Source organism: Hippocampus comes, unplaced genomic scaffold, assembly GCF_001891065.2.
Source record: "Hippocampus comes isolate QL1 unplaced genomic scaffold, H_comes_QL1_v1.1 scaffold110, whole genome shotgun sequence".
Lineage (NCBI taxonomy): Eukaryota > Metazoa > Chordata > Actinopteri > Syngnathiformes > Syngnathidae > Hippocampus > Hippocampus comes.
Genome location: NW_017805498.1, coordinates 1,693,258 through 1,717,846, shown reverse-complemented (window position 1 = coordinate 1,717,846; position 24,589 = coordinate 1,693,258). Strand labels below are relative to the sequence as shown.

The 24,589-nt window shown below is 40.3% G+C and overlaps 1 protein-coding gene across 3 annotated transcripts in view; it reads left to right on the top strand.

The window, feature by feature from the left end:
- The first annotated feature begins 5,041 nt into the window (after nucleotides 1–5,041).
- The window catches only part of LOC109520003 (guanine nucleotide-binding protein G(o) subunit alpha), a 92,146-nt gene continuing 72,598 nt past the window's right edge, over nucleotides 5,042–24,589 (top strand). Inside the window, exons 1-3 of one of the 3 annotated variants that reach the window (XM_019876928.1) lie at nucleotides 5,042–5,739; nucleotides 6,332–6,374; nucleotides 23,322–23,463. In XM_019876928.1, coding sequence (XP_019732487.1) covers nucleotides 5,622–5,739; nucleotides 6,332–6,374; nucleotides 23,322–23,463 — 303 coding nt within the window. In that variant the 5' untranslated portion in view covers nucleotides 5,042–5,621. The remainder of the gene's footprint in view (nucleotides 5,740–6,331; nucleotides 6,375–23,321; nucleotides 23,464–24,589) is intronic. The other 2 variants (XM_019876929.1, XM_019876927.1) reach the window with 2 other exon arrangements.

The window sequence follows — 24,589 nt, the reverse complement described above, 5'->3', positions numbered from 1 at the left end:
CTCCTTCCCTGTGTATGTCAGCTTTGGTGTAAGACGTGGAATTGCACTAAAAATACAGTTGTATATCTGAAAGTGTACAGCACATTTAAGACAGCATTTATTTTCCTGTTCCTCACAACAATTTGATTGTTTTACAGGAGTGACTACACACATTGAGCTGCTGATGGGTTCCTTATTTATCCTCTTTTCATTTTTAATCATTTGCACTGGAAATGAATGGATGTGTGTTAAGTTGCATGCTGCTAAGTATTTGTAGCAAACCAAGTGACAATATGACTGCTTTAAAAAAAAGAGCCTGGCATCCCCAAAAAGCATTGTTACGCTATGAAAAGAAAACAGAATTGAATGTGTCATCTCTCATCATAGGCCTTCTAATATTTTGAAATAAACTACACACCAAAATATTTGATGACATTAAAGTGATTTTCGTGTTTCAATGCTTTTAAAGTGGGCCATCATCAGTTGCAAATGTGAATGTGTTAAAAGGCTTTCATAAAAAGACTAAAGTGCAATGTTACATAGGGTCAAATCATGGATATGTATTTCAAATGTGAACAAAACATTAATAAATGAAAGAAAAGGGATATTTGAATGAGACACTCTCATGGCATTGGTGTTTTTAATTATATCTTTTTCTCATCTTCATTTGATGCATATGTCATTTATGATGCATGGATGTTTGTTAGAATGTAACCTTTGAACAATCCTGTGTGGATTTTGCATGTTGCCTTGGTGTGTGCATGGGTGTTCTGTGGGTACTCCTGTTTACTCCCACATTCCAAACACATGCCCGATAACTTCAAAATTCTGAATTGCCCGTGGTTGGAGTTATTCCATATTCTTTGGGATTGGCTGCTTACCAGTCTTGGGTGCACCTTGCATCTCACGCAAAGTCAGCTGGTGTAGACTCCAACTCACTTAATGTGACCTCATGGGAATAGCAAGCGTGACAGGAAATACAAGTAACTCCAATTATGCTTCTTTTGTTCTGCAGTATACAAAAGTAAACAGAGGTCTAGGTATCATTTCTGAAGTGGGCAGAACAAGTACAAAGCCAACTTTTTCGATCAAATCATCATCAGTTCACATTCAACTGCTCTTCTCCAGAGAGAGAGCCCCTATAACCAAACGGTCAAACTCTGGCTGACATAAAACATGACGACAGTAAAGCATATGGTAAGTAGAGCACAGATTTGGTGAATTTGGCAAGACTGAATATCAATATTCAGTATTGAGGAAAACATCATTCTTACTTGCAAGTTTATTTCACACAAGATGGCAAAGAAGTAAAAAGGGTTTCAGTTTATGGTAAACCTTTGTTTTTATCCGTCAACATAAATAACAAGTAACATTTGATTGCATTCAGACAGGTCACTCCATCTCATCAGGCCCCTTCATGTTCGACAGATATCGCTTCCATTCTAAGTAAAAGCTTTTCATTCTGTTTAGTAATCAGTATGTCAGGGCCTCTAGTGCAGCTAATTTGGCCAGGTGAATGTGCCAGAAGTTGATGGAGTGGGGTGATGAAGCTTTCCAATTTGAAATAATAAATGTACGCCCCAACATCGGTGCAACCTGAACCCACTCTGGAACATGTGTCAAATAAGGACAGGTGCCCTAGCAAATACAGCCTCTTGGAGAAAGGGATATCATACTCTTTTTTTTTTTTTTTTTTAACATTAAAATGAATCTCACTCCAGACGTTTTTTTATTTCTTCACAGCTCCTCAGCATCTGAATCAGGGTGCCCTCCCCATTCTGGCACCTATAGCAGTCCGGCATTTCTTTTCACTTGACTATAGCTTAGAGGGGGTCCAATATTCAGGATCTTGAATTGGACAACCCTAGTTTTGATTTCTCCAGACATCTCCAGACATATTCTTCATGTTACAATACAATACAATAAAATACAATACAATATATCCTAATTTATAAAACCTCTCTCAACTCTCGATTTAAGACATGAGGTGTTGTCTGATCATTTTAAAACAATCGAATTAATATGCTGAAACCTCAAGCCCACGACCAATAGTTTGCAGTGTTTGTACAGCAAAATCTATGCTCGGGGCAGATGTTGAACAGGACCTAAATGTATGGAGGAACAGTTGTCTGAGTTGTAAATACTTTGGACCTCCAAAACTGGTTTGTCTCAATGTCAAAGAAAGATCTACGCATATCCCCAGTATCTAAATCCCCAAGTACTAAAATACACAGCCAACAGAGGAAAGGTGATTTTCCATATGGAGGCTGCAGTGTGAAAGTATGCATTAAAGCTTTTTTTAAAAATCTTTATTTAACTTTTATTTAGCCAGGTAAAACAGATTAAGAACAGAATTATTATTTACAGCCATGGCCTGACAAGAGGCAAACCAACTTGAGGAAAGGAAAAAAGAGGGGAAAGACAATTAAAATAACAAATAAAACAACAACAAAAATACACACTGTGGATGTGAAATAATAGAATGAGCTTGTGTCTTTATAATGAAAGCTTCATGGCAAAATAATGCATAGGAGGAAGTGGGTCCCAGCTCCAGCTCAAACCATGGTGGTGTCTTTTCTGGCGGTAGTGCTCAGTGTCTCAAACTGAATGCATCATGATAAAAAAGTGAATTTGGGACACCCAGTCCACCTTGATCCACGGACTTCTGTCAGTTATTCAAGTTCAATCAAGGACGCTTTTCATTCCATAAAAATGTGTTACAAACTGCTTTAACCATTTAGAGGGAATCTTCACCTTAAGTCCTTGTAATGAGTCATTGAATTAAGGTTTGTAATTCATTTTCATCACATTGAGCTTGCCCCAGCGCAAAAGAAATAATGGAGACCACTGTTTTACACCAATCTTAATTTTTTTTAACCTGGACCAAATTATCCAATGACAGGGTGAAAAGTATGCCCAAATATTGAATCCCTGACCGGGGCCAAGTAAACTCACTGGGTTGAAATAAGGTCCAATGGCCGTAGGATGTCCGAGGAATTGCCTATAATTTTTTTCCCAATTCACCCGCAACTTGATTGGCAGCATCCTGAGAGGTGCACATGACATTGATGAAACGTTATCGGGCGAGCTCCTGGAACAAATCAACCCAATTTGGGCGGGATGAATCAGGTCGGTAACCACTTAATGTATCATACTAATAGGTTCTTAAGAATTTTTCTGTCACATCCTCCAAGTAGACCGAATACTGTCATATGACATTTTGAAAAAACACAGTATGAGGAATGTGGTGAGCGCAGATTGTGAGCAGAAACTAAGGTTTGCGTTTGTTAGTCGCTTTAAAATATTACAGAGACCAGATAAGCTAACAAATTGTAGGTAACAATTAGTGTCAGCGTGAGGGCTCTCATTTGGTTTTGGCTTGGTTAGGATACTTTCATGCACCCTGAACAGTTTGCTCACCAGGAGTGGACCAAGCATGAACCCTGTCGAGAGGGACACAAGTCTCAATAAGAATTAAAGAAATTGTTTGGTTGCATTGACTGCTTCAAAAGGTTGTGCAGCGAAATATTACGTGAAAAAGAAAAAAAAAACAGCTGAAAAGGCAGAAGCAACATGCTTTCATAATTTTATTGACTTAATTGCCAACTGTGGCAATACCTGTAAAGGGAGACTGACAGAGATGGGACACTCATGGGCAGTTATCAGCATGAACCACGGTGCCATGAACATTTTGTTTGGAGTGAGTTGTCTGTTTTATTTTCTCAAAGCAAGACAACAAAGAAGCTTTACTAAGGAACACGTATTTTTTTCTGTTTCTAGCTTTTGTCTGACATGATGAAAAACTATGGGCGCATTTGTAGGATGTGTTCGTGGAAGTCTGGCGTTTTGATGTGATAGCGGCAATGATGATGCGACTGCTGCAGCAAAGCTGAAACTTCTGCATTTTTTATGACAAAAAATCTTTTTATAGAACTCCGAGTGATGTGAAAATGCAAACCAGCTGCCAGTGAAATCAGTTATTGACGTCAAACTAGTGTGAGGCTCTGAAACAGTGACGTTTCTAGTCTCCTAAAATGGGCATGCCATAAATGCCATTTTTGTTCTGGGATATCTCAAGTTACTGAACATTTCATTCGCATACTCTACTACAACTTCAATAGTTAATTAAATGGTGTTAATTCAAAATAACTGTATGTTTTAAAGTATCCATTAATTTGTCTCTAATTTCCGGTATTCTTGATGACATGGGTTAAAACCTCATGTGATATACGATAGGTGAGACTGGAAGTTGAGCATTGAAGGCAAGTTCAGCCACTCCCTGTTCCCAAGAAACCACCAAAAACTGAGCTTGAGACCAAACGTTTAGGTGGGAGATTCTATTTTGTGTAACCGATGAAGGTAAGAGCCTCATGGCAGAAGTCCTTCTCGGTGTTTGTGTACAAAATATAAACATGCATTGCATGTGTGTTAAGTGGCACAACTTTAACACACAATCACTACTCTTCAAAATATGTGATGAGATAAAACTAAATGTTTTAACATTTACAAGAAACACATCAACATAAATCAAACCAGCCACAGTAATCGGATTTGAAACTTTGATTTAATTTGTCTCATATTTGATGTGTAAATTAGTCAAGATTAGGAAATCAATTATGAATGGTCAAAAGCTATTTGGTATTTTTAAACAATATTTTGGGATACTTTTTTTTACAACAACCAGTTAAGTTATTATTATTAGTAGTAATAGTAGTAGTAGTATATTTTATCATCTACATTACAACATGCACATGATTCTGGATTTGGTTTACCTGGATAATTTAAAGATTCTTTGTTTGGTACCCTATCCTCCTCCAACTTTGAAATGACCCGTATAGTATACAAGACAACCATTCACGTCATCTTTTGACTCTCCTAACTTGAATGTTGGGAGGTGATAATCGAACACCGTCACCATTCTTCAACAGTCCATGTTTCCATAAATGCAAACACGACACCCCCCATTTGCCCAGTTCCCATCCTAATTCATGTCATTATACTGTATCTGAAAATCGTGGTTGAGTTGGCAACCTTGCTTAAACTACATCACTGCGCCACTAAACCGCGCCACTGAGAGAATCCAAGAGCGCTGCCCTTCCACACACCCCTTCTTCTGACGTCACCAACCTGCAAGTGAACGAATGAAGTAACGACGCACCGACCGAGCCTCTACGGGAGATACCGGGAGTCTGTCGCTTTGCACACGCAGTGAGTCCCTGTCACCAGAGGATCCGAAAGGGGGGAAGGTCGACACGAACAATGCGAGCAACCCAGTAACAGAGTGGAGACGAACAGAACCGGACTTGTTTTAGGAGTGAGAAAACAGACCAACAAAGAAGAAAAAAGAAAAAGACGGACGGACAAACGGATCCATTGCAATCCACGGTTAAGAGACGAATAGGTGCGGGGGGCCACGTACTGTTGTTCCGTGGACCAAAACGAGTGGAGCCGAGGTTTAAATGTTTTAACAGTACCGCCGCCGCCTTGAGAGCGCCAGAGAGCGGGATCTGCCCAGAGAGAGAACGACAGAGGGATCGAAGAGAGCAAAATCGGGATTTGCAACCAGTTCCAAGCCTTTTTTAATTGCATTCGTTTCCGTGGGTGCCGTTACCGGCAACGCTATCAAGCTGTGTTCTTTAACCATGGGATGTACTTTGAGCGCAGAGGAGAGGGCTGCTCTGGATCGGAGCAAAGCCATCGAGAAGAACCTCAAGGAAGACGGGCTCACCGCGGCCAAAGATGTCAAGCTGTTGCTGCTCGGTAAGAGAACCCCCGGCTCATCACCCGCCACCGAGGCTTCTGTGCAACTACGACGTGGGTGTCGGGGTGGTCATTAACGGTTCAGAGACGAAAAATAGATTCAGGGATAAAACCCATTTTAATATCGCCAGAACACCATGAAATGATGGATTCAATTGAATTGCTTTTTTTGAGTGCCTCTGAACACACCCAAATTTGATATTACATCACACACCCATTAAACTTGGGCCTCCATACACAAATATCAGGTACGTGATGATGGATGTCTCAGCAGCGTCGGTTTAGATTGTAGATCGATTCATTGATCTGGCCTCTGAATTATTCGTGGCGGCCAGGTTCACGGGGATGAAAAGGAAGTTTGGGAGGAAAGGGCGCGTCCTCCTTCTGCCATCTCCACCCAGCTTGTTCACTGAAGATGATGATACTCTCTCTCTCTCTCTCTCTCTCTCTCTCTCTCTCTCTCTCTCTCTCTCTCTCTCTCCACCCACACCATCCCCTTTTTCACTTTCTCCATCTTGCACTCTCACACAATGCACGTATAAAGGTGCTCCAAGCCACCCAGTTTACATTGTCTTTTCTTTCATCCCCGCAGGGGCTGGAGAGTCAGGGAAAAGCACCATCGTTAAACAGATGAAGTAAGTCTCAATTAAGCATGGTCCAATAAATCTACAGTGAATACAATCACTGGGCTGCTCTCTGTCTGGAACATATCAAAGACAACAACATGTACTGCAGACATTGAGCTAACCTTATGAATTTTTTTTTAGCTTGCCTGTTTTTTTGCCTCTATAATACTCACATTAACAGTGAATGTAAAGATATACAGTAGGGCTGGCGGGTGGTATTGGCTAAGTCAACCACAAAATTTGTTGAAAAAAAATACTGTATGCATCTTATCTACTGTATTCAAAATGTTCACGCCCAGTTTCATTCAAATCATTGGTTGACATGCACTTACCTATAAATGCAAAAAGTACAGAAAATACAGTGCATCTTTGATAGTCAAACACTCAGAAGGTGATACAACTTTTGTGAAAAATAAACCTCTCAAACTGCACTTTCGAAACTAAAGAATTTTAAACTCCAGTTATGTTTCTCTGATTACTTGTGCTTCGATTTAAGTTTTAAAGGTCTCATGCCGTCAACATCTTTTCCACTGTTTTATTCATACTATAGGACAAAATGAGTCTGTGACATGAATAGCGTATGGAAGTCAAAGGGCTGAAAAACAAGAGGATTTAATTTTGGTGTTGTTGTGACGTATATTCATTACTCATTATTCAAGTACCCGCCAACTACACCACTTAACTGGGGGAAAATGGCTGAGGGCGAAGGTGCGTCTGCGTCTTTTGCAAAGCTAAAACTTTGCATCAGCTGCCAACCTCAGAGGAGTTGAGGAATAAACTGCTTCAATGTATTTTGGGAAAAAGCTTTTTTTTTTTTTTTTTTTTTTTGTGGAGGACGGCTCCATCAACATAAGCGTCCATACATGCTACAATTACTGGCTTTGAAGCGACACAGCCACACATCAGTCCCCTCTGGCGGCTGCGAGGTCATGCAGCGTCACCACTGAGGTGGATTTAACAAAAAAGTACAACTGAGAACCAGCTGCAGCCGATGGCTTCGTACTGTCAGTCCACTTCAAGGTGCTCGCTGGGCGTCATCTTGGAGAAGAAAAAAAGGAGGAAAAGGTTTCCGCCAGGGCGACTGGCTGCTGTGGCAGCTTTAGAGAGCATCATGGCCATTCTCAAATAAATCCGCATGTAGTTGGGATAGATCTTGTTTTGGTGATTTTGCAAACGGGTGCAAGTCGGCGCAGCATAGCAGATTTAAAAAGGGCATTTTGCGCCATCACGGATGTGAACACAGGTGACTTCATTCACCGCCAATCGAAGCGGTGCCTTTCACTACTTTTAAATGTAGCATGCGAGAACCGTGCTGATTACTTTTGACATTGTGGAAGAAGAAATTGTTTTGCAATGGATTTTGACATTGCAAAAATCATAAAAATAATGACAAAAGGATTCAAACCAAGCGTCAGTCGAGATAAATTAAAAGATAGCTTGCAAATGGGGCCTAAAACAAGAGCGTAAAGGAAAGATCTATGAGAATGCTGCAGTAAACAATAATGTTGACAAAATGATTTTCACCCCACCCCAAAATGGTCAGCTGCTTACACAGACGAATTAACCCTTAAAGGCACAACCTCCCATACCTACACTTTTTCATGAGTGGGCTCAAAAACTACCCCAATTAGAATGAATGTTTTATGCTGTAAACTTGAATAAATGTCTCTCATTTTGGTTAATGGTGTTGATTTTTATTTTATTTGGCTGATCAAAATAATTCTTTCATGTTTGGCATGTTAACTGATTAATTTTTAACGAACATTTTATCGCTAATTGCCCCACGGGGATAAATAAAGTTTTCTGAATCTGAATCTGAATCTGAATAAATAGCATTGGCTTGGTGTTTTGCTCTGACCAGATGACTTAAATGTGTCCAACTGGTATTATTTCTGAAGGGGAGGGGATGGATTTCTATGTGCTTCTGCATTTCTAAATGGCCTGCCAACTCCACATGGACAATAGTTAGGATTCTGTTCATCTGAGATGTCAAATCCCAAGGCAAACACCATAACAGGCTCCACCACTTTTAGGATCATTTGTGCAGCAAGTTCTCAAGGAATCTTAGCAGTCGTGATGCTCTTGATGAAAACATAAATGATTTTTGATAGGCACAATATGGGGACATACATACACGTATCACATACACTTTTATCACTGGGTAATCAATAATAGCAGGCCTGTAATCAATAAAAGTAGGCATACAATTGGCCATCTGATGGGTTAACGTTTATTACAGAAAACTGTCAATACTTTGACAGTAACAGTATGTTTCTCTAAACAACAAAAGCATCATGTTAGCAAGTATTAGTTTAGTTGGCTAGTGTTGCTAAGTACAAAGTAGCAGTTCAAAGATGGTAACCATAGATATGAACATAAGTTTATCGGACACGCCCCTTTTGAGCCGCATATCTACAACGATGCCTTACTTGGACAGGCAAATTTCCATGTCTATGTGCAGTATGAAAACTGGTGAAAAAAGATTGCCGGCACATTGTGCTGGATACACTTGCAACACTGGAACTATAAATAATGCATCCATCCATTATCTGAGCTGCTTATCCTCACGAGGGTCTGTGGTATGCTGGAGCCTATTTCAGCAACCTTTCATAGATAAAAAATATTGTTTGGCTTTCTTCTTCTTTCTAAGTTGTGTATCAATAGCACTTTTTGGCATTGACAAATAAGTAAACCCAATAAAAATCGGTTGAGAAATGAGCTACTTGCAACTTCATTTCAATGTCAGTGCATTTCCTTAAATGTGAACATTGCCTCTGTGGACATGGCCGCCAAGTAGGCATGTCGGTTAGCTGGGCTGCTATATGCTGGCAAGCTGGCCGGTATATCTTGATCATATCTTTGATGATAACATAAAACCCATGGATGTGAAAAATAACTATATTTTATAACAGCACATATTTTATGAGGTATAAAAGTTATGATAATACATTTATGTTGTTGTGTTGCTGAAATCATGACCTTTGTGGTGGTACTTGGATTAGATGTGTGTATCAGCAGTCATTGTATACTCGGCGGTCACAATTGATAAAAGTAAATGGTTTTTAGGGTTCACCTTTGAAATTTGTGGGGTTAGTTTTCGATCCCACCTAAGGAAAACTGTAGTCCCAACACAAAAATTTCAATACCTTAAGAACTACACGAATTACATACAAATCCAAATACAAACCCCTCATGTCAAACAAAACCCATTTGAGGAATACATGGAATATTAAAGAATCAAAATGAAAAATTACAAACATATTGTAAAAGAGCAAGCCCTGGGGTAAATTTTGACCCCATTTATTCATCTAACACTTTAATCAGCCTTTAATCCAGTCGTGATGCCCCCCCTCCCAATTCCTCCAATTTCAGTGTTGCATCACTTTACAGACAGTTCAGTGCACTTAGGATGATAATAGGCTTTGGCCATAGTAACATATGAACACATATCACATGAATACATGATTCAGTGGCTCCAGATGAGCCTGTTTCTCAGCTGTTAATGGTCATTCTCACAGTGTGGCACATTCTGCACGCTGACTGAAACTCCCAGGGGATTCATTGAATGTACGGTATAAACTTTGCAATACAGACTATTCTTCAACTGATTGATTCTAGTGGCCTGTAATAAATCACTGAAACAAATGAACGGTCATCTCGATAAATACATCCTGCTCATAGTATTGTAATGTCAATTTGCTCTCATTATGTGCGGATGTTGGAATAGAATTTTAAAATGATTCTCATGCTAGTGTAGGAGCCAGTTTTCTTCCAGGTGATTCATTTCCATCTGCTTCTGCAGCCTTCTTCTTATTGACGGCCTGGGAGGGCCAAACTGCTGTGTTGCCCAGAGAGAGTCTTTCAAAACTGAAATAATTGATTGATTTGGGAATTTTGGAGCCGCAGTGTTCATGTCAGCTCCACAATGAAGGCTCATTCCTTCAAATGGGCTTGTGACATAATAGAGGGGAAAATGCACAACACAATGTTGTGTCCTCTATCCTTCTTAAATTTCCCTTCAGAAAGGCTCAGTGAGTTCCTGCATTGGATTTGATTCAAATGCCTTGACTGCATTTTCTGTTGAAGGGATTTGAACATCTGGGGTGCACTTGAGTCACCCCTTAAGTGTGTGTGTGTGTGTGTGTGTGTGTGTGTGTGTGTGTGTGTGTGTGTGTGTGTGTGTGAGTGTGTTGTGTGTGTGTGTGTGTGGGTGTGTGTGTGTGTGTGTGTGTGTGTGTGTGTGTGTGTGTGTGTGTGTGTGTGTGTGTGTGTGTTATTCAGAGAGTGATACAGGGAGATTAGCTGATTAGATTTGGGTTGAGATTTTATGGTGTCTCTGTTGAGCGAGCACTGTGTGTTTCAGTTGCACATGTGAGCTCAGGGAAAGAGAATAAGAAGTCCTTTAGAATGATGTACAAAATTAACACTACTTTCACTGATCATGTGATACAGTGTGAAGAGGGAGACTTAAGAAGGTAATGAATGAAACGCCAATGCATTGCCCATGAAAACATGCTAATAACCTACATGAATTTTATGTTTATGGACACAAATGTTCCCTGAATATGATATTTGTATGATCTGAGACAGTGTGGGTGTGTGTGTGTGTGTGTGTGTGTGTGTGTGTGTGTGTGTGTGTGTGTGTGTGCGTGTGTGTGTGTGTGTATACGTGCATGCGTGCAGGCTAAATTTTGATGCCCAGTTATCCTCGTGAAGGAAGCCGCTGAACACAAACAAATAATGCCTGACAGCGAACGTGACTGAAGAACTGCAAAGGAGTGTGTGCTTAAGTTTCAATAATAACATTAACGCATCTCCTGTGCTATCTCGAACTAACATTGACATTCCTGTGCTATCTCTAACTAATTCAAGCTCATATAGGTTTGATATCAATATTATGGCGAAAAATAGCCCACGGGCTGTCAGTTACCCATCCCTGTCTTCGTTTTTGTCTCACAGTTCTGCGGTTTGAGGGACAGATCCCATTGTGTGACGTCTGCATGTTCTCCTTCTGCTTGTATGGCTTTTCTTGAAATTGTATGAATGGGAGTTTAAATGTTTGTTGTTTTTATATATATATGTATATATATACATACACACACACACACACACACACACACACACGCACACACACATATATAGGACCATTTAGTTGACACTAATGCCACCCAGGAGGGCCACCCAACTGCCCTCAATTGGTGAGCCAGCAAGCTGACTTGCTCTCTGCCCTCCAGTCCAAATCACTGACCTCCGCCAAATGTTTGGTGTTTGTGCTGCTTTATAAACTATCACCAGTCTCAGATCATCTGGAATAGGCTTCTGGGAACCTGAAGGGATAAATAGTACATGGTTCATGGATAGCCATGCCATCTTCAATTATTAACTGTACTGTACTCTGATTGTAAAACAATAGAGTGCATTGGAATGAGATGCACAAGGGTAACTGAAGTTCACAGTTGTTTTGCAGCTAACAGACTGAATACCAAAATTTAGAAGTCAAACAGAGCTCAGGCACAGCCAGTGCTTTATCACACGGCCGTCCAGCATCCCATTTATACGGTAAGCGTATACAGGACTCAGAGTACCTGCATATAATAATATATAATATAATCTCGTTGTTCATGTAACAATGACAATAAAGTAAGTCTAAGTCTAATATATTGTTCTGCCCTTTGAACTCAAGTACAACTCGACAACCCTGTCAGCAAAAAGTCAATGCAGATTTCCACTGAATACCACAAACATAAGACCGATACAGCGTACTCTTGGAGCTCCAAATAAATTTAAGAATTTGGTTTATTGGTTCGATCTGAATATTTTCCCCCTTAACAAACCGCTGAAAATTTCAAAACAGTTTACTTTCCCCTTCTATATATTGTCTATTTATTTTCATTTTGACATTTTGTTTTCATTGTATTGTTCATAAATATTTGGTCTTCCTTTTGCCATTGTCGAAAGCTTACAAACTGGCTTACACCATAAACATTTAAGAGACACTTTCATATTCCACAAACACAAAATTAATGAGCATACCTCATTTAGATGAGCAGGGATTCATGGAACATGTAGTCGAGAAAATTTTTGACTTCCCCTTTAAATTTGCTTTCCAATATGTGTGTATATGGGCCTTACCAACAACATGCTCGGCCAAAGGGAGAACAAACATCGGCTCACGGCTGCGATGCTTCCCACAGCCTTCTCCCACTGTCAAGGCTGTGAAGTTGTGTGTATGTGCTTTCTCTCGAATAGGCGATAATTAGGTCTGGGCCTCAGAAGAGGGGAATAAAAGAGAGGTTGGGGGGAAAGTTGGAAAAAAAGTGGGGCTGTGTTTTGTGCTCAAAGGATGGGAGTGTAGAAGACAAGAGGCAGAGAGGGGATAAATGAGGGAGTCTGGGAAAGAGTTTTAATGCCCACTGTCCAGAATGAGGGAGAAGATCAAGTTTGCACAGAATGGGTCCGGGTTCTAGGAACAGGCAAACAGTTTGTAGTTGGAGAGATGAAGTTGCAAGAAGACTTGGGAGAGATCACTTGGGTCAGAAAAACAATGGAGGGGGGAACTGTTTAGGCACCAAACTAAAGCAACAGCAGATGGAGATTTATTCTTGGGCAAAAAAATTGATGTAGAGTATAAAACAAAAAAAGAAGAGAACGTCAGAATAATGGCAATCTAGTACCGGGGGGCAAAATCCTCTTTTGAGCAAAAGGAAAAAAGGAAGAGACTACAAACAATATCTTCATTTATTTAGGAAGCAGGGGGAAACGAAACATACTGCATCACACAGAAGAGGGTTGGCAGTCCAGCTTGCAAGGCCACACCTTCACTGGACTCTGCTCCATTCTGATAATTATTAGCCTCCTTGTCCGTCGAACAGTTCAACGCATGAAATGGTGGTGGCTGGAAATGGTTATGTTGGCACCAATCTTTGCGCATCTAACTGGTCATCTGAAGGAGTCTGTCAGCCAGATCGTCATACTTCATTGGTTAAATATAGCCGTGGGCGTGCTCGTCACCGGAATGATTTGATTGGCTGCCTGAGTGAGCTGTGAAATAACAGCTTGTTATCTATGTGTGTGTGTGTGTGTGTGTGTGTGTGTGTGTGTGTGTGTGTGTGTGTGTGTGTGTGTTATGTTTGCATGTGTCTAACACTTTGCTTATGTGTCACCATTTACATTTTCAAAATGCGTACTCATTAGTTTTGTTAATTTCCATTCTATTAAAGTTCGATTTACAAAAAAATGTGCTCATCAGAAAATGGTGAAGATTTTATTTTATGTATCTGCAGCAGAGCACATGCAGGTGCAGTTGAGTGTGGCTTGCTGATGATGTGCTGACTCCACGAGTGAAAACGGATATTTGGTTAAACGGTTTTTGTGTGTGTGCTTGCTGTTCTCACTGTCTTTTTTTTTTAGACTTGGGGCTCCACCCTACTAGCTCCGCCCCTGGTAGTCATGGTAATGAAAGCCATACTCGACATTGGCCATTGCAATTGACAGTGGCTTAAGCAGTGGCTCATTTACAACAAATAGAATTAAAACAAATAAATAAATAAATACTTTGCCCAAGGCCTTTTTTTTGTATTGCTCTGTTGGACTTATGAATAAAGTCTCATGGGACAAAAACACTGTGATTGGCTGGCAACTAGTTCAGGGTGTACCGCGCATACTGCCCGAAAACAACTGGGACGGGCTCCAAAACACCCCGCGACCCTTCTGAGGATAAGCGGATCAGAAAATGGACGGATAGATAAAGGGGGCAAAAACAGTGTTGCTTTTGATGATTAATCCAAACTGGGTATGTAGTCGTATGTTTACTTGGGCTGCGGTTTATTTCTCTATATTCACACACACACACCTTATACGATTGACTATACTTTGAGTCCGCCTTATTTATTTATCTGGTGAAACACATACTGTGATTATAGTGCCTTGCTGTATTTATCATTTTAATGACTATTTTGCTTTTGTTCTCTCCCGCTGTTTTCCTATTGTGTGCAAAGCTTCTTTTTGCTCTACGTTGAAATTGTCTTTCAGCAGCTAAATGAGACCGGTTCAATACAATTTTGTTTGTTTGAGTATTTTTCAGTGTGAAGCGGATTTAGACAAAAAGCAAGATGGCATGTGTGCTTTTCTGCCCACGTTTGTATTTTTGTGCTACGCTTGATCGTGTCATGTGATTGTGGTCTTTTTGAGCTACTGCCTTGGACCCATTTGCCTGATTCAATATCAGTCACGCTGTGAGACAATGTAGTCTTTTTATAGTGATGGTGGTCAGCTGACAGAAGTGGCTCTGTGGTTTGTGCATAGAAGAGGATTCAGATGCGCGCTTGTTTCTGTATTTGCATCTGTTTTTGCAGAAGTACACTCACCAAACATATCAATGCAACACTTTTGTTTTTGATTTTAAAGTATATGAAATGAACACAAAGTGTCCAATTTAATGTATGAAAAGACAGCGGATGAGTGAACACTTAACCAGAACGCTACTAATAAATGTCAGGTGAAGAATATAAAGGTGCAGATGAATTAGAATTTGAATGCACCGATCAAGACAAAAAAAAGGTTGCATTTGAGACTTGAGTAAAGCTTTAGTAGGGGCAGAGAACCTATCATTAATTTCACTGAAATCATACTGTCCATATTTTACTTCAATGTATGGACAATGGAAGCAAGAAGGAAAGTCTGTGTTTAATTCAGTCCAATATAAATTCAGCCTGCAGAATTCTAAATGTACCTTTGATGCCTGTCAAAAGTTCAGTTGCTTTTGTACTTAATGATGTAGTCCAGAGCAACACTATCTTGAAGTCAAGTCTTGATATTCCAAAGGAACATTGGGAATTCTTTTAAAATATTTCTTACAGCCCTCTTGCGTTGAATTGCACTGCGTTATGTCATGTCTGTCTCTTCAGATCTCATTTTTGGCAGTCATGTCCAGAAAACCACGTAGGAATTCAGTGTTTCTTCCATATGACTTTATAGAAAATGTGCAGGACTGTAATCTGTAAAAAACGAGTTGGCTGAATGAATTTTTTAATAACTTGAAAAGGTTTCATATTATTATTTATTGATCGAGCCATCCATTTTACTGCCTGTCTTGTTCAGGGGGAGCTGAGTCAAACTCAGCTCATTTATGGTGAAAACCAGACAACATCCAGTATTGATTAGTCAATCGTTAGGCGTCTCTGAATGAGGCATTGGCTGAGGAGGATTGACCCCACAGCAGTTCCACAGCTATTCTAACGGCACCAGTGTGCTATTAGCAAGTTTTAGGAAATGAAAGGTAATGAAATAAGTAAACCGAAAAAAACCCATTTTCCTTTACGAATTACAAAGTAAAATAAAAATGAAAATGCTACATTTTATGTTTAAAACTGACTAAAACTTCCTAGAATTATAGCAAAAAGGTCTGTCGCTTTTGTCTTTGGCAATCCCTTTAATACATAATCCTTTTAGGTCGATTTTAAATGTGATTTTAAATGAATCGGTGTTAGCCAGACACACTACCGGGTAAGTCCTGGCTTTATTTATTTATTTATTCATTCATTCATTCATTCATTCATTCATTCGTTTATTGCTTAAATGTCCACATGAGTTATGGATGGATGTGCTGGAAAAAAAAATCAGTGCTCATCATTTAATACTCAGTTTTTCGATTGAGTTTTTTTTTTGTTGTTGTTGTTGGTTGACTGGTAGATCATGGGATACTCACCAAAGTGCAAGACAATTCTTAAACACTGACCCCAAAATGATGTTTAAATGCTATACTTGCTTGAATTACAACATACAATATGCCTTTTGCTTTTTATACTATGCTATATGATAGAGCTTTCCTTGGTTACCATGATAAACGTTGATTATAAACCTTTAATGTAAGTAACTCACTTTCACTCAGGGGAGGACACATGAAGTGAATAATTATAGTTTGACCTTGCATCGGAGACAACTGGGATAAAATCTATGACATCATGTCTGCTTCCTTACAACTGCCTCTCCAAATATGAATTTTAGTCATTTATTTCTCAATGACCCAGTTTGCTGATAATGGAACATATTCATATTTTTGTTTCTCTTGTACAACATCTTAGTGGTACTGTACTTCCAACCAGAAATGCATTCATTACTTCAATATATTTGTGCAGGCTCTACGTCAAATTAACACAACACCAAATGGCCATGCAACATTCAAAAAAAAAAAAAAAAAAAAAAAAACCTTCTAAACTTGGGTAGGTTATGTAATACATTCAAAAGTGTGTTTTTGTATTTTCATATTCACGTGTGGTGATGGAGTTACAACTGGGGTCTAGCTTTCTGTGACCATGCATAGGATAAGATGATAATATTGAAGACTGTTGAGAAAGCAAAGATTATCTATTTTTTTTTTTAGAAGAAAAAAATGACAAAATAGGCCATTCATTGAAGGTGCGCCTCATAATCCAGTGCGCGTTTTAGTGCGGAAAATACGGCACTATGTTTCCATTCAAAGAACATAATTATACAACTGGCAGATACATTTTTAGAATGATGCATGCAAAATGAGTCTGTGCAAAGTGCAGAAACATTTTAATTTGTAGGCATGACAATATGTTTGTCTCATGCTGTGGTGGTTTTCAACTAGCAGTGAATTAAATACGCTATATCTGGCCCTGTAATATTTTCCAGGTTGAACATCTGTGTGTCCAAGTTAAAATATGAGATTTTGCCACCAACAAGGAAATGGTGTTATTATTGCTTATGAATTCAAACGTAAATTAAAGATGCATTGAAAAGTGTGGGATGCAAGATTAGGACTGAACCATTAGGGGTGCAACGAATGAAAATCCTGACAGCAGGTGGTATCATATTCCAGAAACTACACTATACTGTCTACCTATTCAGATGCTACAATGGGAAAACACGATTATTATATCAGGTTTGGTCATAGGCGCAACAGCTTTAGCGGAGAAACCAAGACTTCACTCTCCTCAGCCAGTTCTTCCAGCTCTTCTGGTGGGATCCTGCATTCTCAGGCAAACCGGAAGACGCAGCCCCTCCAATATATCTCTGTGGGAAAGCCTGGACACCTTATGGAGAAAATAATTTCATCCGCTTGCATCCGCGGAAATGTTCTTTTGGTCATGACCCACAGCCCCAAGACCATAGCTGAGGGTAGGAATGTAGACTGTGCAATAAATCGCAAACTTTGCCTTTTGGCTCAGATTCTTTTTTACCATGACTGACCGATACATCACTGCAGATGCAGTCCAGCTGTGAATTTCCTGTTCCATTCCTCCCTCACTCGTGAAGAAGACCCTAAGATATTCCTCCGGCACTTTACCCATTTCTGTCTGAGGACCGTTGTCTCTGATTTGGAGGTGTTGATTCACAGCCCAACTGCTTCAAACTCAACTGTGATCCAATCCAGTGAGAGTTGAAAATCGCAGCTTGATGAAGCCAACACAACCACATTGTATGCCAAAAACAGAGAGGTAGTACCGAAGTCACCAAACCAGACCCTCTGAACACCTCGATTGTGCCGACAGATTCTGTCGATAAAGGTTGTGAACATAATCAGTGACAAAGGGCAGCTTTAGTGGACTCAAACCATCGCTGGAAATGAGTCTGACTTCGTGCCAAACTCCACAGGGACTGCACAGCCTGTATTGGTGGACCCCGTACTCCTGGAGAATCCTCGACAGGAATTCCCAAAGGAATTGTCGAATGACTTCTCCGAGTCCAAACGTAAAATATAGACTGGTTGGGCTAATTTGCATGCACCCTTGAAGACCCTGCTGAGTGTGTGGAGCTGGTCCACTGTTTCATAGCCAGGAAAAAAAAAAAAACACTACTCCTCCTGAATCTGAGATTCAACTTCCCGACAGACGCGCCTCTCCGGAGCCTCTGAGTAGACCTTCCCAGGGAGACAAAAGAGTGAGTTTGTCCCGGATGCGTCCCCATATAACTGCCACTTCCCCAAGCCATCATCATACGTTTTTGTAACACATTTAAACATTGAATATGTTTTTGGAGGACACAAATTTAATAACCCCTCATGCATTTCAATCTGTCAACCCTTTGTGGAAAAAGCTTCTGTTTGTGTACTTTTGAGATTAGTGTTGTAGAGGCGACTTCAGTTGAAATCTTTCATGACATCTAATGGCATCTCTAAGCAAACTAAACAGACAGGTTTGCATTTCAATTTGGTGATCATATAATCTGCTTCCTATTTTACCTCAAGGACACCCTTTTCTTGACCAAATGCGGTTGCTGGCAAGAAGCCAGGATCTGCTCTCTTCCACTACTACAGCCTATATTTGGAGGCACTGGTGAGTGATGTCTGCCATCCAGTGAACGTTATTGCATTGTGAAGAACGCTGAATCCAATAGATCAGCAGCAGTAAACATTTTTAGTTTCAAAAATTAATCGAGGTCCACTCCGAGTGTGGGCAGCCCCTAAGCCGCAAGGTGTCCATCTGCTGCTCTAGCACAAGGCCATCAATATAAATCAGTCAAGTCAAAACTGATCATGCCTTCTTGTGCCACATGATGGACTGTATACTGTTGCACTTCTGCACAAATATCCGTTGAGCGCTGTCGATCGATGTACGCAATATGTGCAAATCTTCAAGGTAGGAAGCTGCTTCAGATGAATACAATTGGCATGCACAAGAATTTCCAACAGTGTATACCCATCTCCAAATTGTTTCACTGAGTTTTTTTTTTTTCAAACCTTCCTGGCCATTTTGCTGAACAGATGGAAAATGTTACAGCCTGAACCAATAACATTCTCTATCCACCCTCAATCAACATCCCTGAGAAATATGTCACTAAAAATAGTTTTATGGGTGTTTAAAAGAATAAATAGATCCTGCACTCAGAGCAGAGAGGTGTTTGTGAAAGGACAGTATGTTCCGTCAGGATGTTGCTGCTTGACCCAAATGTGTGATGCCATTGAGTAACGCCAGATTACAAAGTGACTGAGGCATGCTTTTCAAGTAATGTATTGGAGTTAGTTTATCAGGGCTGAGGGCCAAATTAATGACACACTTATTTATAGCTTCTTTTGTCAGAATTTGGTTCTGCCATGATCTATCTTATGCCCATTAAGATTAATTCTCCCCCGTTTACATACAGAAACACATGAAATGTGTTCGTAACGATATACAGAAACGTTGACAGGAGTTGGTCAGTTTGCACTTTGTCACAAAGGGCTCTGTCGACAAAGACTGCAAATGGATTAGCTGTGCAACATAGTGATAAAGAGGCAACCTCAAAGAGTTGTGTGGTTATATTAGGACAAACAATGGTGTCAAGTGACAATGCAAAGCAGAACCAAGATAGGGCCGTAATTGTGCAGCGCACTGTGCAGGCTTTACGTGTGTATCGGCTGAGGCGTCTTCACATGAGTACCTGTGAGGAAAGAATCGATGGGATAATAAGAAACATGGCACACTTTTCCATTGCAGGTTCCAGAATGGCCTGCCTCTGCTTTGCCCCAACTTTGCTTGGCCTGGCCTGCCTTCCTTTGTTGTCAGTACCTTAAAAAAGTGTCATGGAAAAGTGACCCTCAGGGCGGAACCGGACTGTATCAGGATTGAAACGATGCGATCGAAATGCAATAGAGTGCAGAGAATTGGACTTGTTTTTGATAGAGCATTTAGCATTTTTTATATATGTACAGAAAATCATAGACCGTAAGTTGTGACTAAATCAGCAAAAAGAAAAGAAAATGGAAATTATTATGAATTTGACATTTATTTTTGTCCTTCTTCGTTTTGCATCACAGTATTTTGTCATTTGAAGCTAAAATATTAGAAACACTGAACACTTTATTTCAAAATGCACGCGCTTCGAGCTCTATTAGTTCACCACTAGATGGCGCTAAATTCTTCACACTATAACTTAATAATGCACAATGTATCAAATTTCCCCAGTGTGGGACAAATAACGGTTATCTTATCTTATCTTAAAGGGGGGGGCGGTGTCATCGTATGATTCTGTCCGGAGTGAGATAAACAGAAGTGCGGGGAATTAGTGCTGGGTGATGTGAATGAAAAGTATATTGCAATAAAGTGTTTCATGTTTGTGTGTTTATTTATTTATTGAACATATAAAACACAATACAACAACAAATTGACAAAAGTGAAGGCAAGCAAAAATTGTAAAAAGGAAAAGAAAAAAACAGTCGTCATCACAATTCTATGTTCAAAGGAGTAGGAAGAAGTAAGAAACTTAACTAGTCCTACCCCTTGTTATGTAGCAACATATGAGTTGATCCTTGATGTCACTTGATATTGATAATTATTTCTTTTCGTACCTACTGGTAATCAAAATAAGAGCAAGTATTAAATGGGTTAAAGATTAACTACAAGAAAACAGAGATTTTCAAGGAAGAAACACACATTGTAGTCTAGTGTTTTATTTATATACATACACACACACACCCACACAACCCTTGTGAGGATAAGCAGATTAAAAATGGATGGATGGATGGATATATGTGTGTGGGCGGCACGCGGTGTTCAACTGGTTCGTACATCGTCATCACAGTGTTCGATTCCGGGTCCCAGCCTTACTATATGCAGGTTGCATGTTCTCCCCCGTGCCTGCGTGGATTTTCTCCGAGTACTGTGGTTACCTCCCACATTCCAAAAACATCTAAGGCAGGTTAATTGAGCACTCTAAATTGTCCCTAGCTGTGAATGTGAGTGAGAATGGTTGTTTGTCTATGTGTGCCCTGCGAGTGGCTATAGCCAGTTCAGGATGTACCTCACCTACTGCAGGAACGCAGTTGGGATAGGCGCCAGCATGTCCGTGAACCTCGTGAGGTTAAGCAGCTCAGATAACGGATGGATACACATATATATTTTACACTGATGTTGAATTGCACAGCAAAACATATTGTTGATGGTGTGACATGACTTGTGCTCCTTTCTGTTTTCGGAGAAATATGAAATATATTGACTATATTAAGTCAGCGGCGGCCCAGTGGTCGAGTGGTTAGCGCGTCAATCTCTCAGTGCAGAGGTTGTGGGTTCGATCCCAGGTCCGCGGTGGCCTGGTGAGGAGTTTGCATATTCTCCCCATCCCTGCTTGGTTTTCTCTGGGTACTCTGGTTTCCTCCCACATTCCAAAAACACGCATGGCAGGCTGATTGAACACTCCAAATTGTCCCTAGGTGTGAGTGTGAGCGGTGATGGTTGTTCGTCTATGTGTGCCCTGCGATTGGCTGGCAACCAGTTCAGGGTGTTCCCCGCCTACTGCCTGAAGACAGCTGGGATAGGCTCCAGCACCCCCGCGACCCGAGTGAGGATAAAGCGGTTCGGAAAATGAATGGATGGATGGATGGATATTAAAGCCTACTAAGCAAAATATGTAAACAGCGTATAATTGAGACCAAACAAGAAGTCACGATGCGCCACAGCCCACAGGATTACTGATGTAAGTTTGAGAGACACCCTGAGACGAACATGGTGTCATGTCTTGGTTAAATTGCCCATATGTCTGCGTGTCTGTCCATCTGTCTGGCTCGCGTGAAATTAAACTATGTTTCGGGTCACTGTCCAGATTATGTCAAGGCAAAGTGAAGATGTACACACACACACACACGCACGCACACGCACGCGCACACACACACACACACACACACACACACACACACACACACACACACACACACACATATGGACGCTCACACATGCAGCTCTTTGCTGACAGAAGGGCTTGGAGAGTGGCTAATGAGAAAAGGTCCTCATGCATGAGAACTCACATCAGCAGGCCAGATTCTCAGGCACACACACTTGGATACGCACACACAACATTTAAGCCTTTGCTTCCTTGAATTGGTCTTTGTGTTTTTCATTCTGCTGGAGTCTAAGTAATGTTATGATCAAATTAAAACCTTGTTTTATTTGTGATGTTACTAGAGGATTGTCTTTAAATATCTACAGAATATGTTATATTTCATTCTATTTTGTAATATCCATTGACACTATAGAATAGCTTGAATAAATCAGACTGCTTTACAGTGGTTGTGTGGTTGCTCAATTCAATGCAAACTCTTGTTCCAGATTCACATGACCCTGTTGAGAAAAATACTTTTGATAAAAGGTTGTTTAATGTTTCATTGTGTTGCCAATTGTATAATGCATGATATATCACATCTTTTTTAAAAACCAGTATTAAATATTGTACATTTGTGTATAAATGTGTGAATTCGCTCTCTCTCAGGAAGATAACTGCTGTCTGACACTGTAAACGTTGCACTGAAACTCAAGAACACAAATATCCAGCCATCCATTTTCAACACCGCTTATCCTGCGGGATTTGCTGGGACTTCAGGGGAAAGGCGGAATAACCCCTGAACTGGTCGCCAGTTAGGCTACTTATAGTAACGATGGCCACTTATAGAAACGAGCAACCATACACACCCACATTGACACCGTCACTGAGTGGGAACCGATTCCATGCTGCCCGCACACAAGTCATGCGCGTGTACCACTACACCATCTGCGACAAAGATCACAAACATTGGATCTATATTGCAAAAGCAAATGGTTATGTCACAAATTACACAAAGCATACTTTTTTTTTCATCCTCTATCGCTCCTTGCAACTGTCTGCCTGGAAAACATTGTTTTGACTGTATGTCCTTGTCTTCCTGGAAGGGAAAGACTGCATGACATTTAAAAACACAGACAAGGCTGCTGCTGCTGCTGCTGCTGCTGTTAAATGTCATCTTCCTACTCATTGTTCTTTCATTGTTTTTAGCCACTCATGTTGCTCTGACTTATTTTAATTTGTGGTGTATTATATTCATGATCCTAACCCTTTATGTGACCCGAGCACATAACATCGATGACTAAATCTGTACTTTTAATATCGTACTAATACTGCATACACTTGTTTTCATCCTATCAAATGTGGTGCATTAGATTTACAGTATGTTTCCACTGACTAATTTGTTGGCTTGTCTGTGTTTAGGATCATCCACGAGGACGGTTTCTCTGGTGATGATGTAAAGCAGTACAAGCCTGTTGTTTACAGCAACACCATCCAATCTCTGGCTGCCATTGTCCGTGCCATGGATACACTAGGCCTTGAGTATGGAGACAAAGAGCGGAAGGTGAGTCCTTGTTCTTAATATGCACCATGCATCAATATGCAGGATGCTGTATATAATTGTGTGCCCAATCACACAAAAATGAGTGCAAACTTACATCTAATGTTGTACACATTGCCAAGCTGAATGAAGCTAAATGGAGAAATTAATCAGCCTGGATCACCGTAGTCTACTGCAAGGGCCGAGGGACATTTTTGGCAGCGTTACAGTCTTTAAAGCTGCATTGTTCTTTCATCAGGTTACAGTCATTACCTGAAATAGAAAACAGCACAGTCAACATATACACTATGTCATTTGCCGACAAAAGCATGCTCTTTCACAAATCACTATCGTATTCTCAGGACCATATGGCGCACTGTATTAAAAGGTAGCAGAACACTGCGATTAACATTAACGTGCCAGCATGTGTTCTAACCATGTCCCGTGTTATCTGGTTGTGAGGTGCTTCAGGGTCACTGTTTTATAAATCTGCTACTTGAAAAGCCATAATTATGAGCGATCTCGGTTTTGGACTGCTCCATACTGAAGAAATGTACAGAGCGTTTTTTTATGCATGAGAACACATTGTTCTGTGAAATATGCCTGCTTACCATAAGGAGAACAAATGTTCTCCTAAGTGACTTTTTATTTGCTTTCTATTGAATTTGATTCAATCATCTCCTCACATGCAGCAGCGTAGCAGACAGAAGGGTACACTCCCAAAGCATTCACCACTCGCCATGGGCTTATAGCTGCCGCATGCTCATCGACTCGTGCAGCTAAAACACTCTTTATCTGTTGCTGATACATTTTCAATGTGACCGATAAATGTGGCTTTTCTATTTTGTCTCCCTCGCTTCTCATCTTTGATTATCAGCTGGAGGAAGTGAAGTATTTGTTGTTAATGCCCTTTTCAGACATTTTATTGCATGAAGCAGAAGAGCCAGATTCTATTATTTGCCTCATGGTATAGGAAAATTCAAACTCATTTTTAGATGTCAATACGTATTGAGATAATCATGTGAGACAACAATGCTGCAAAATGGAACAGCACCATCTAATGTTTCCTGTTTGTGTGATGGAGTGAAAAAGACAAAGGCAAAAAAAAAAAAAAAGCCATTGGAGTGCTGCATTCTGCAAACATGTATAT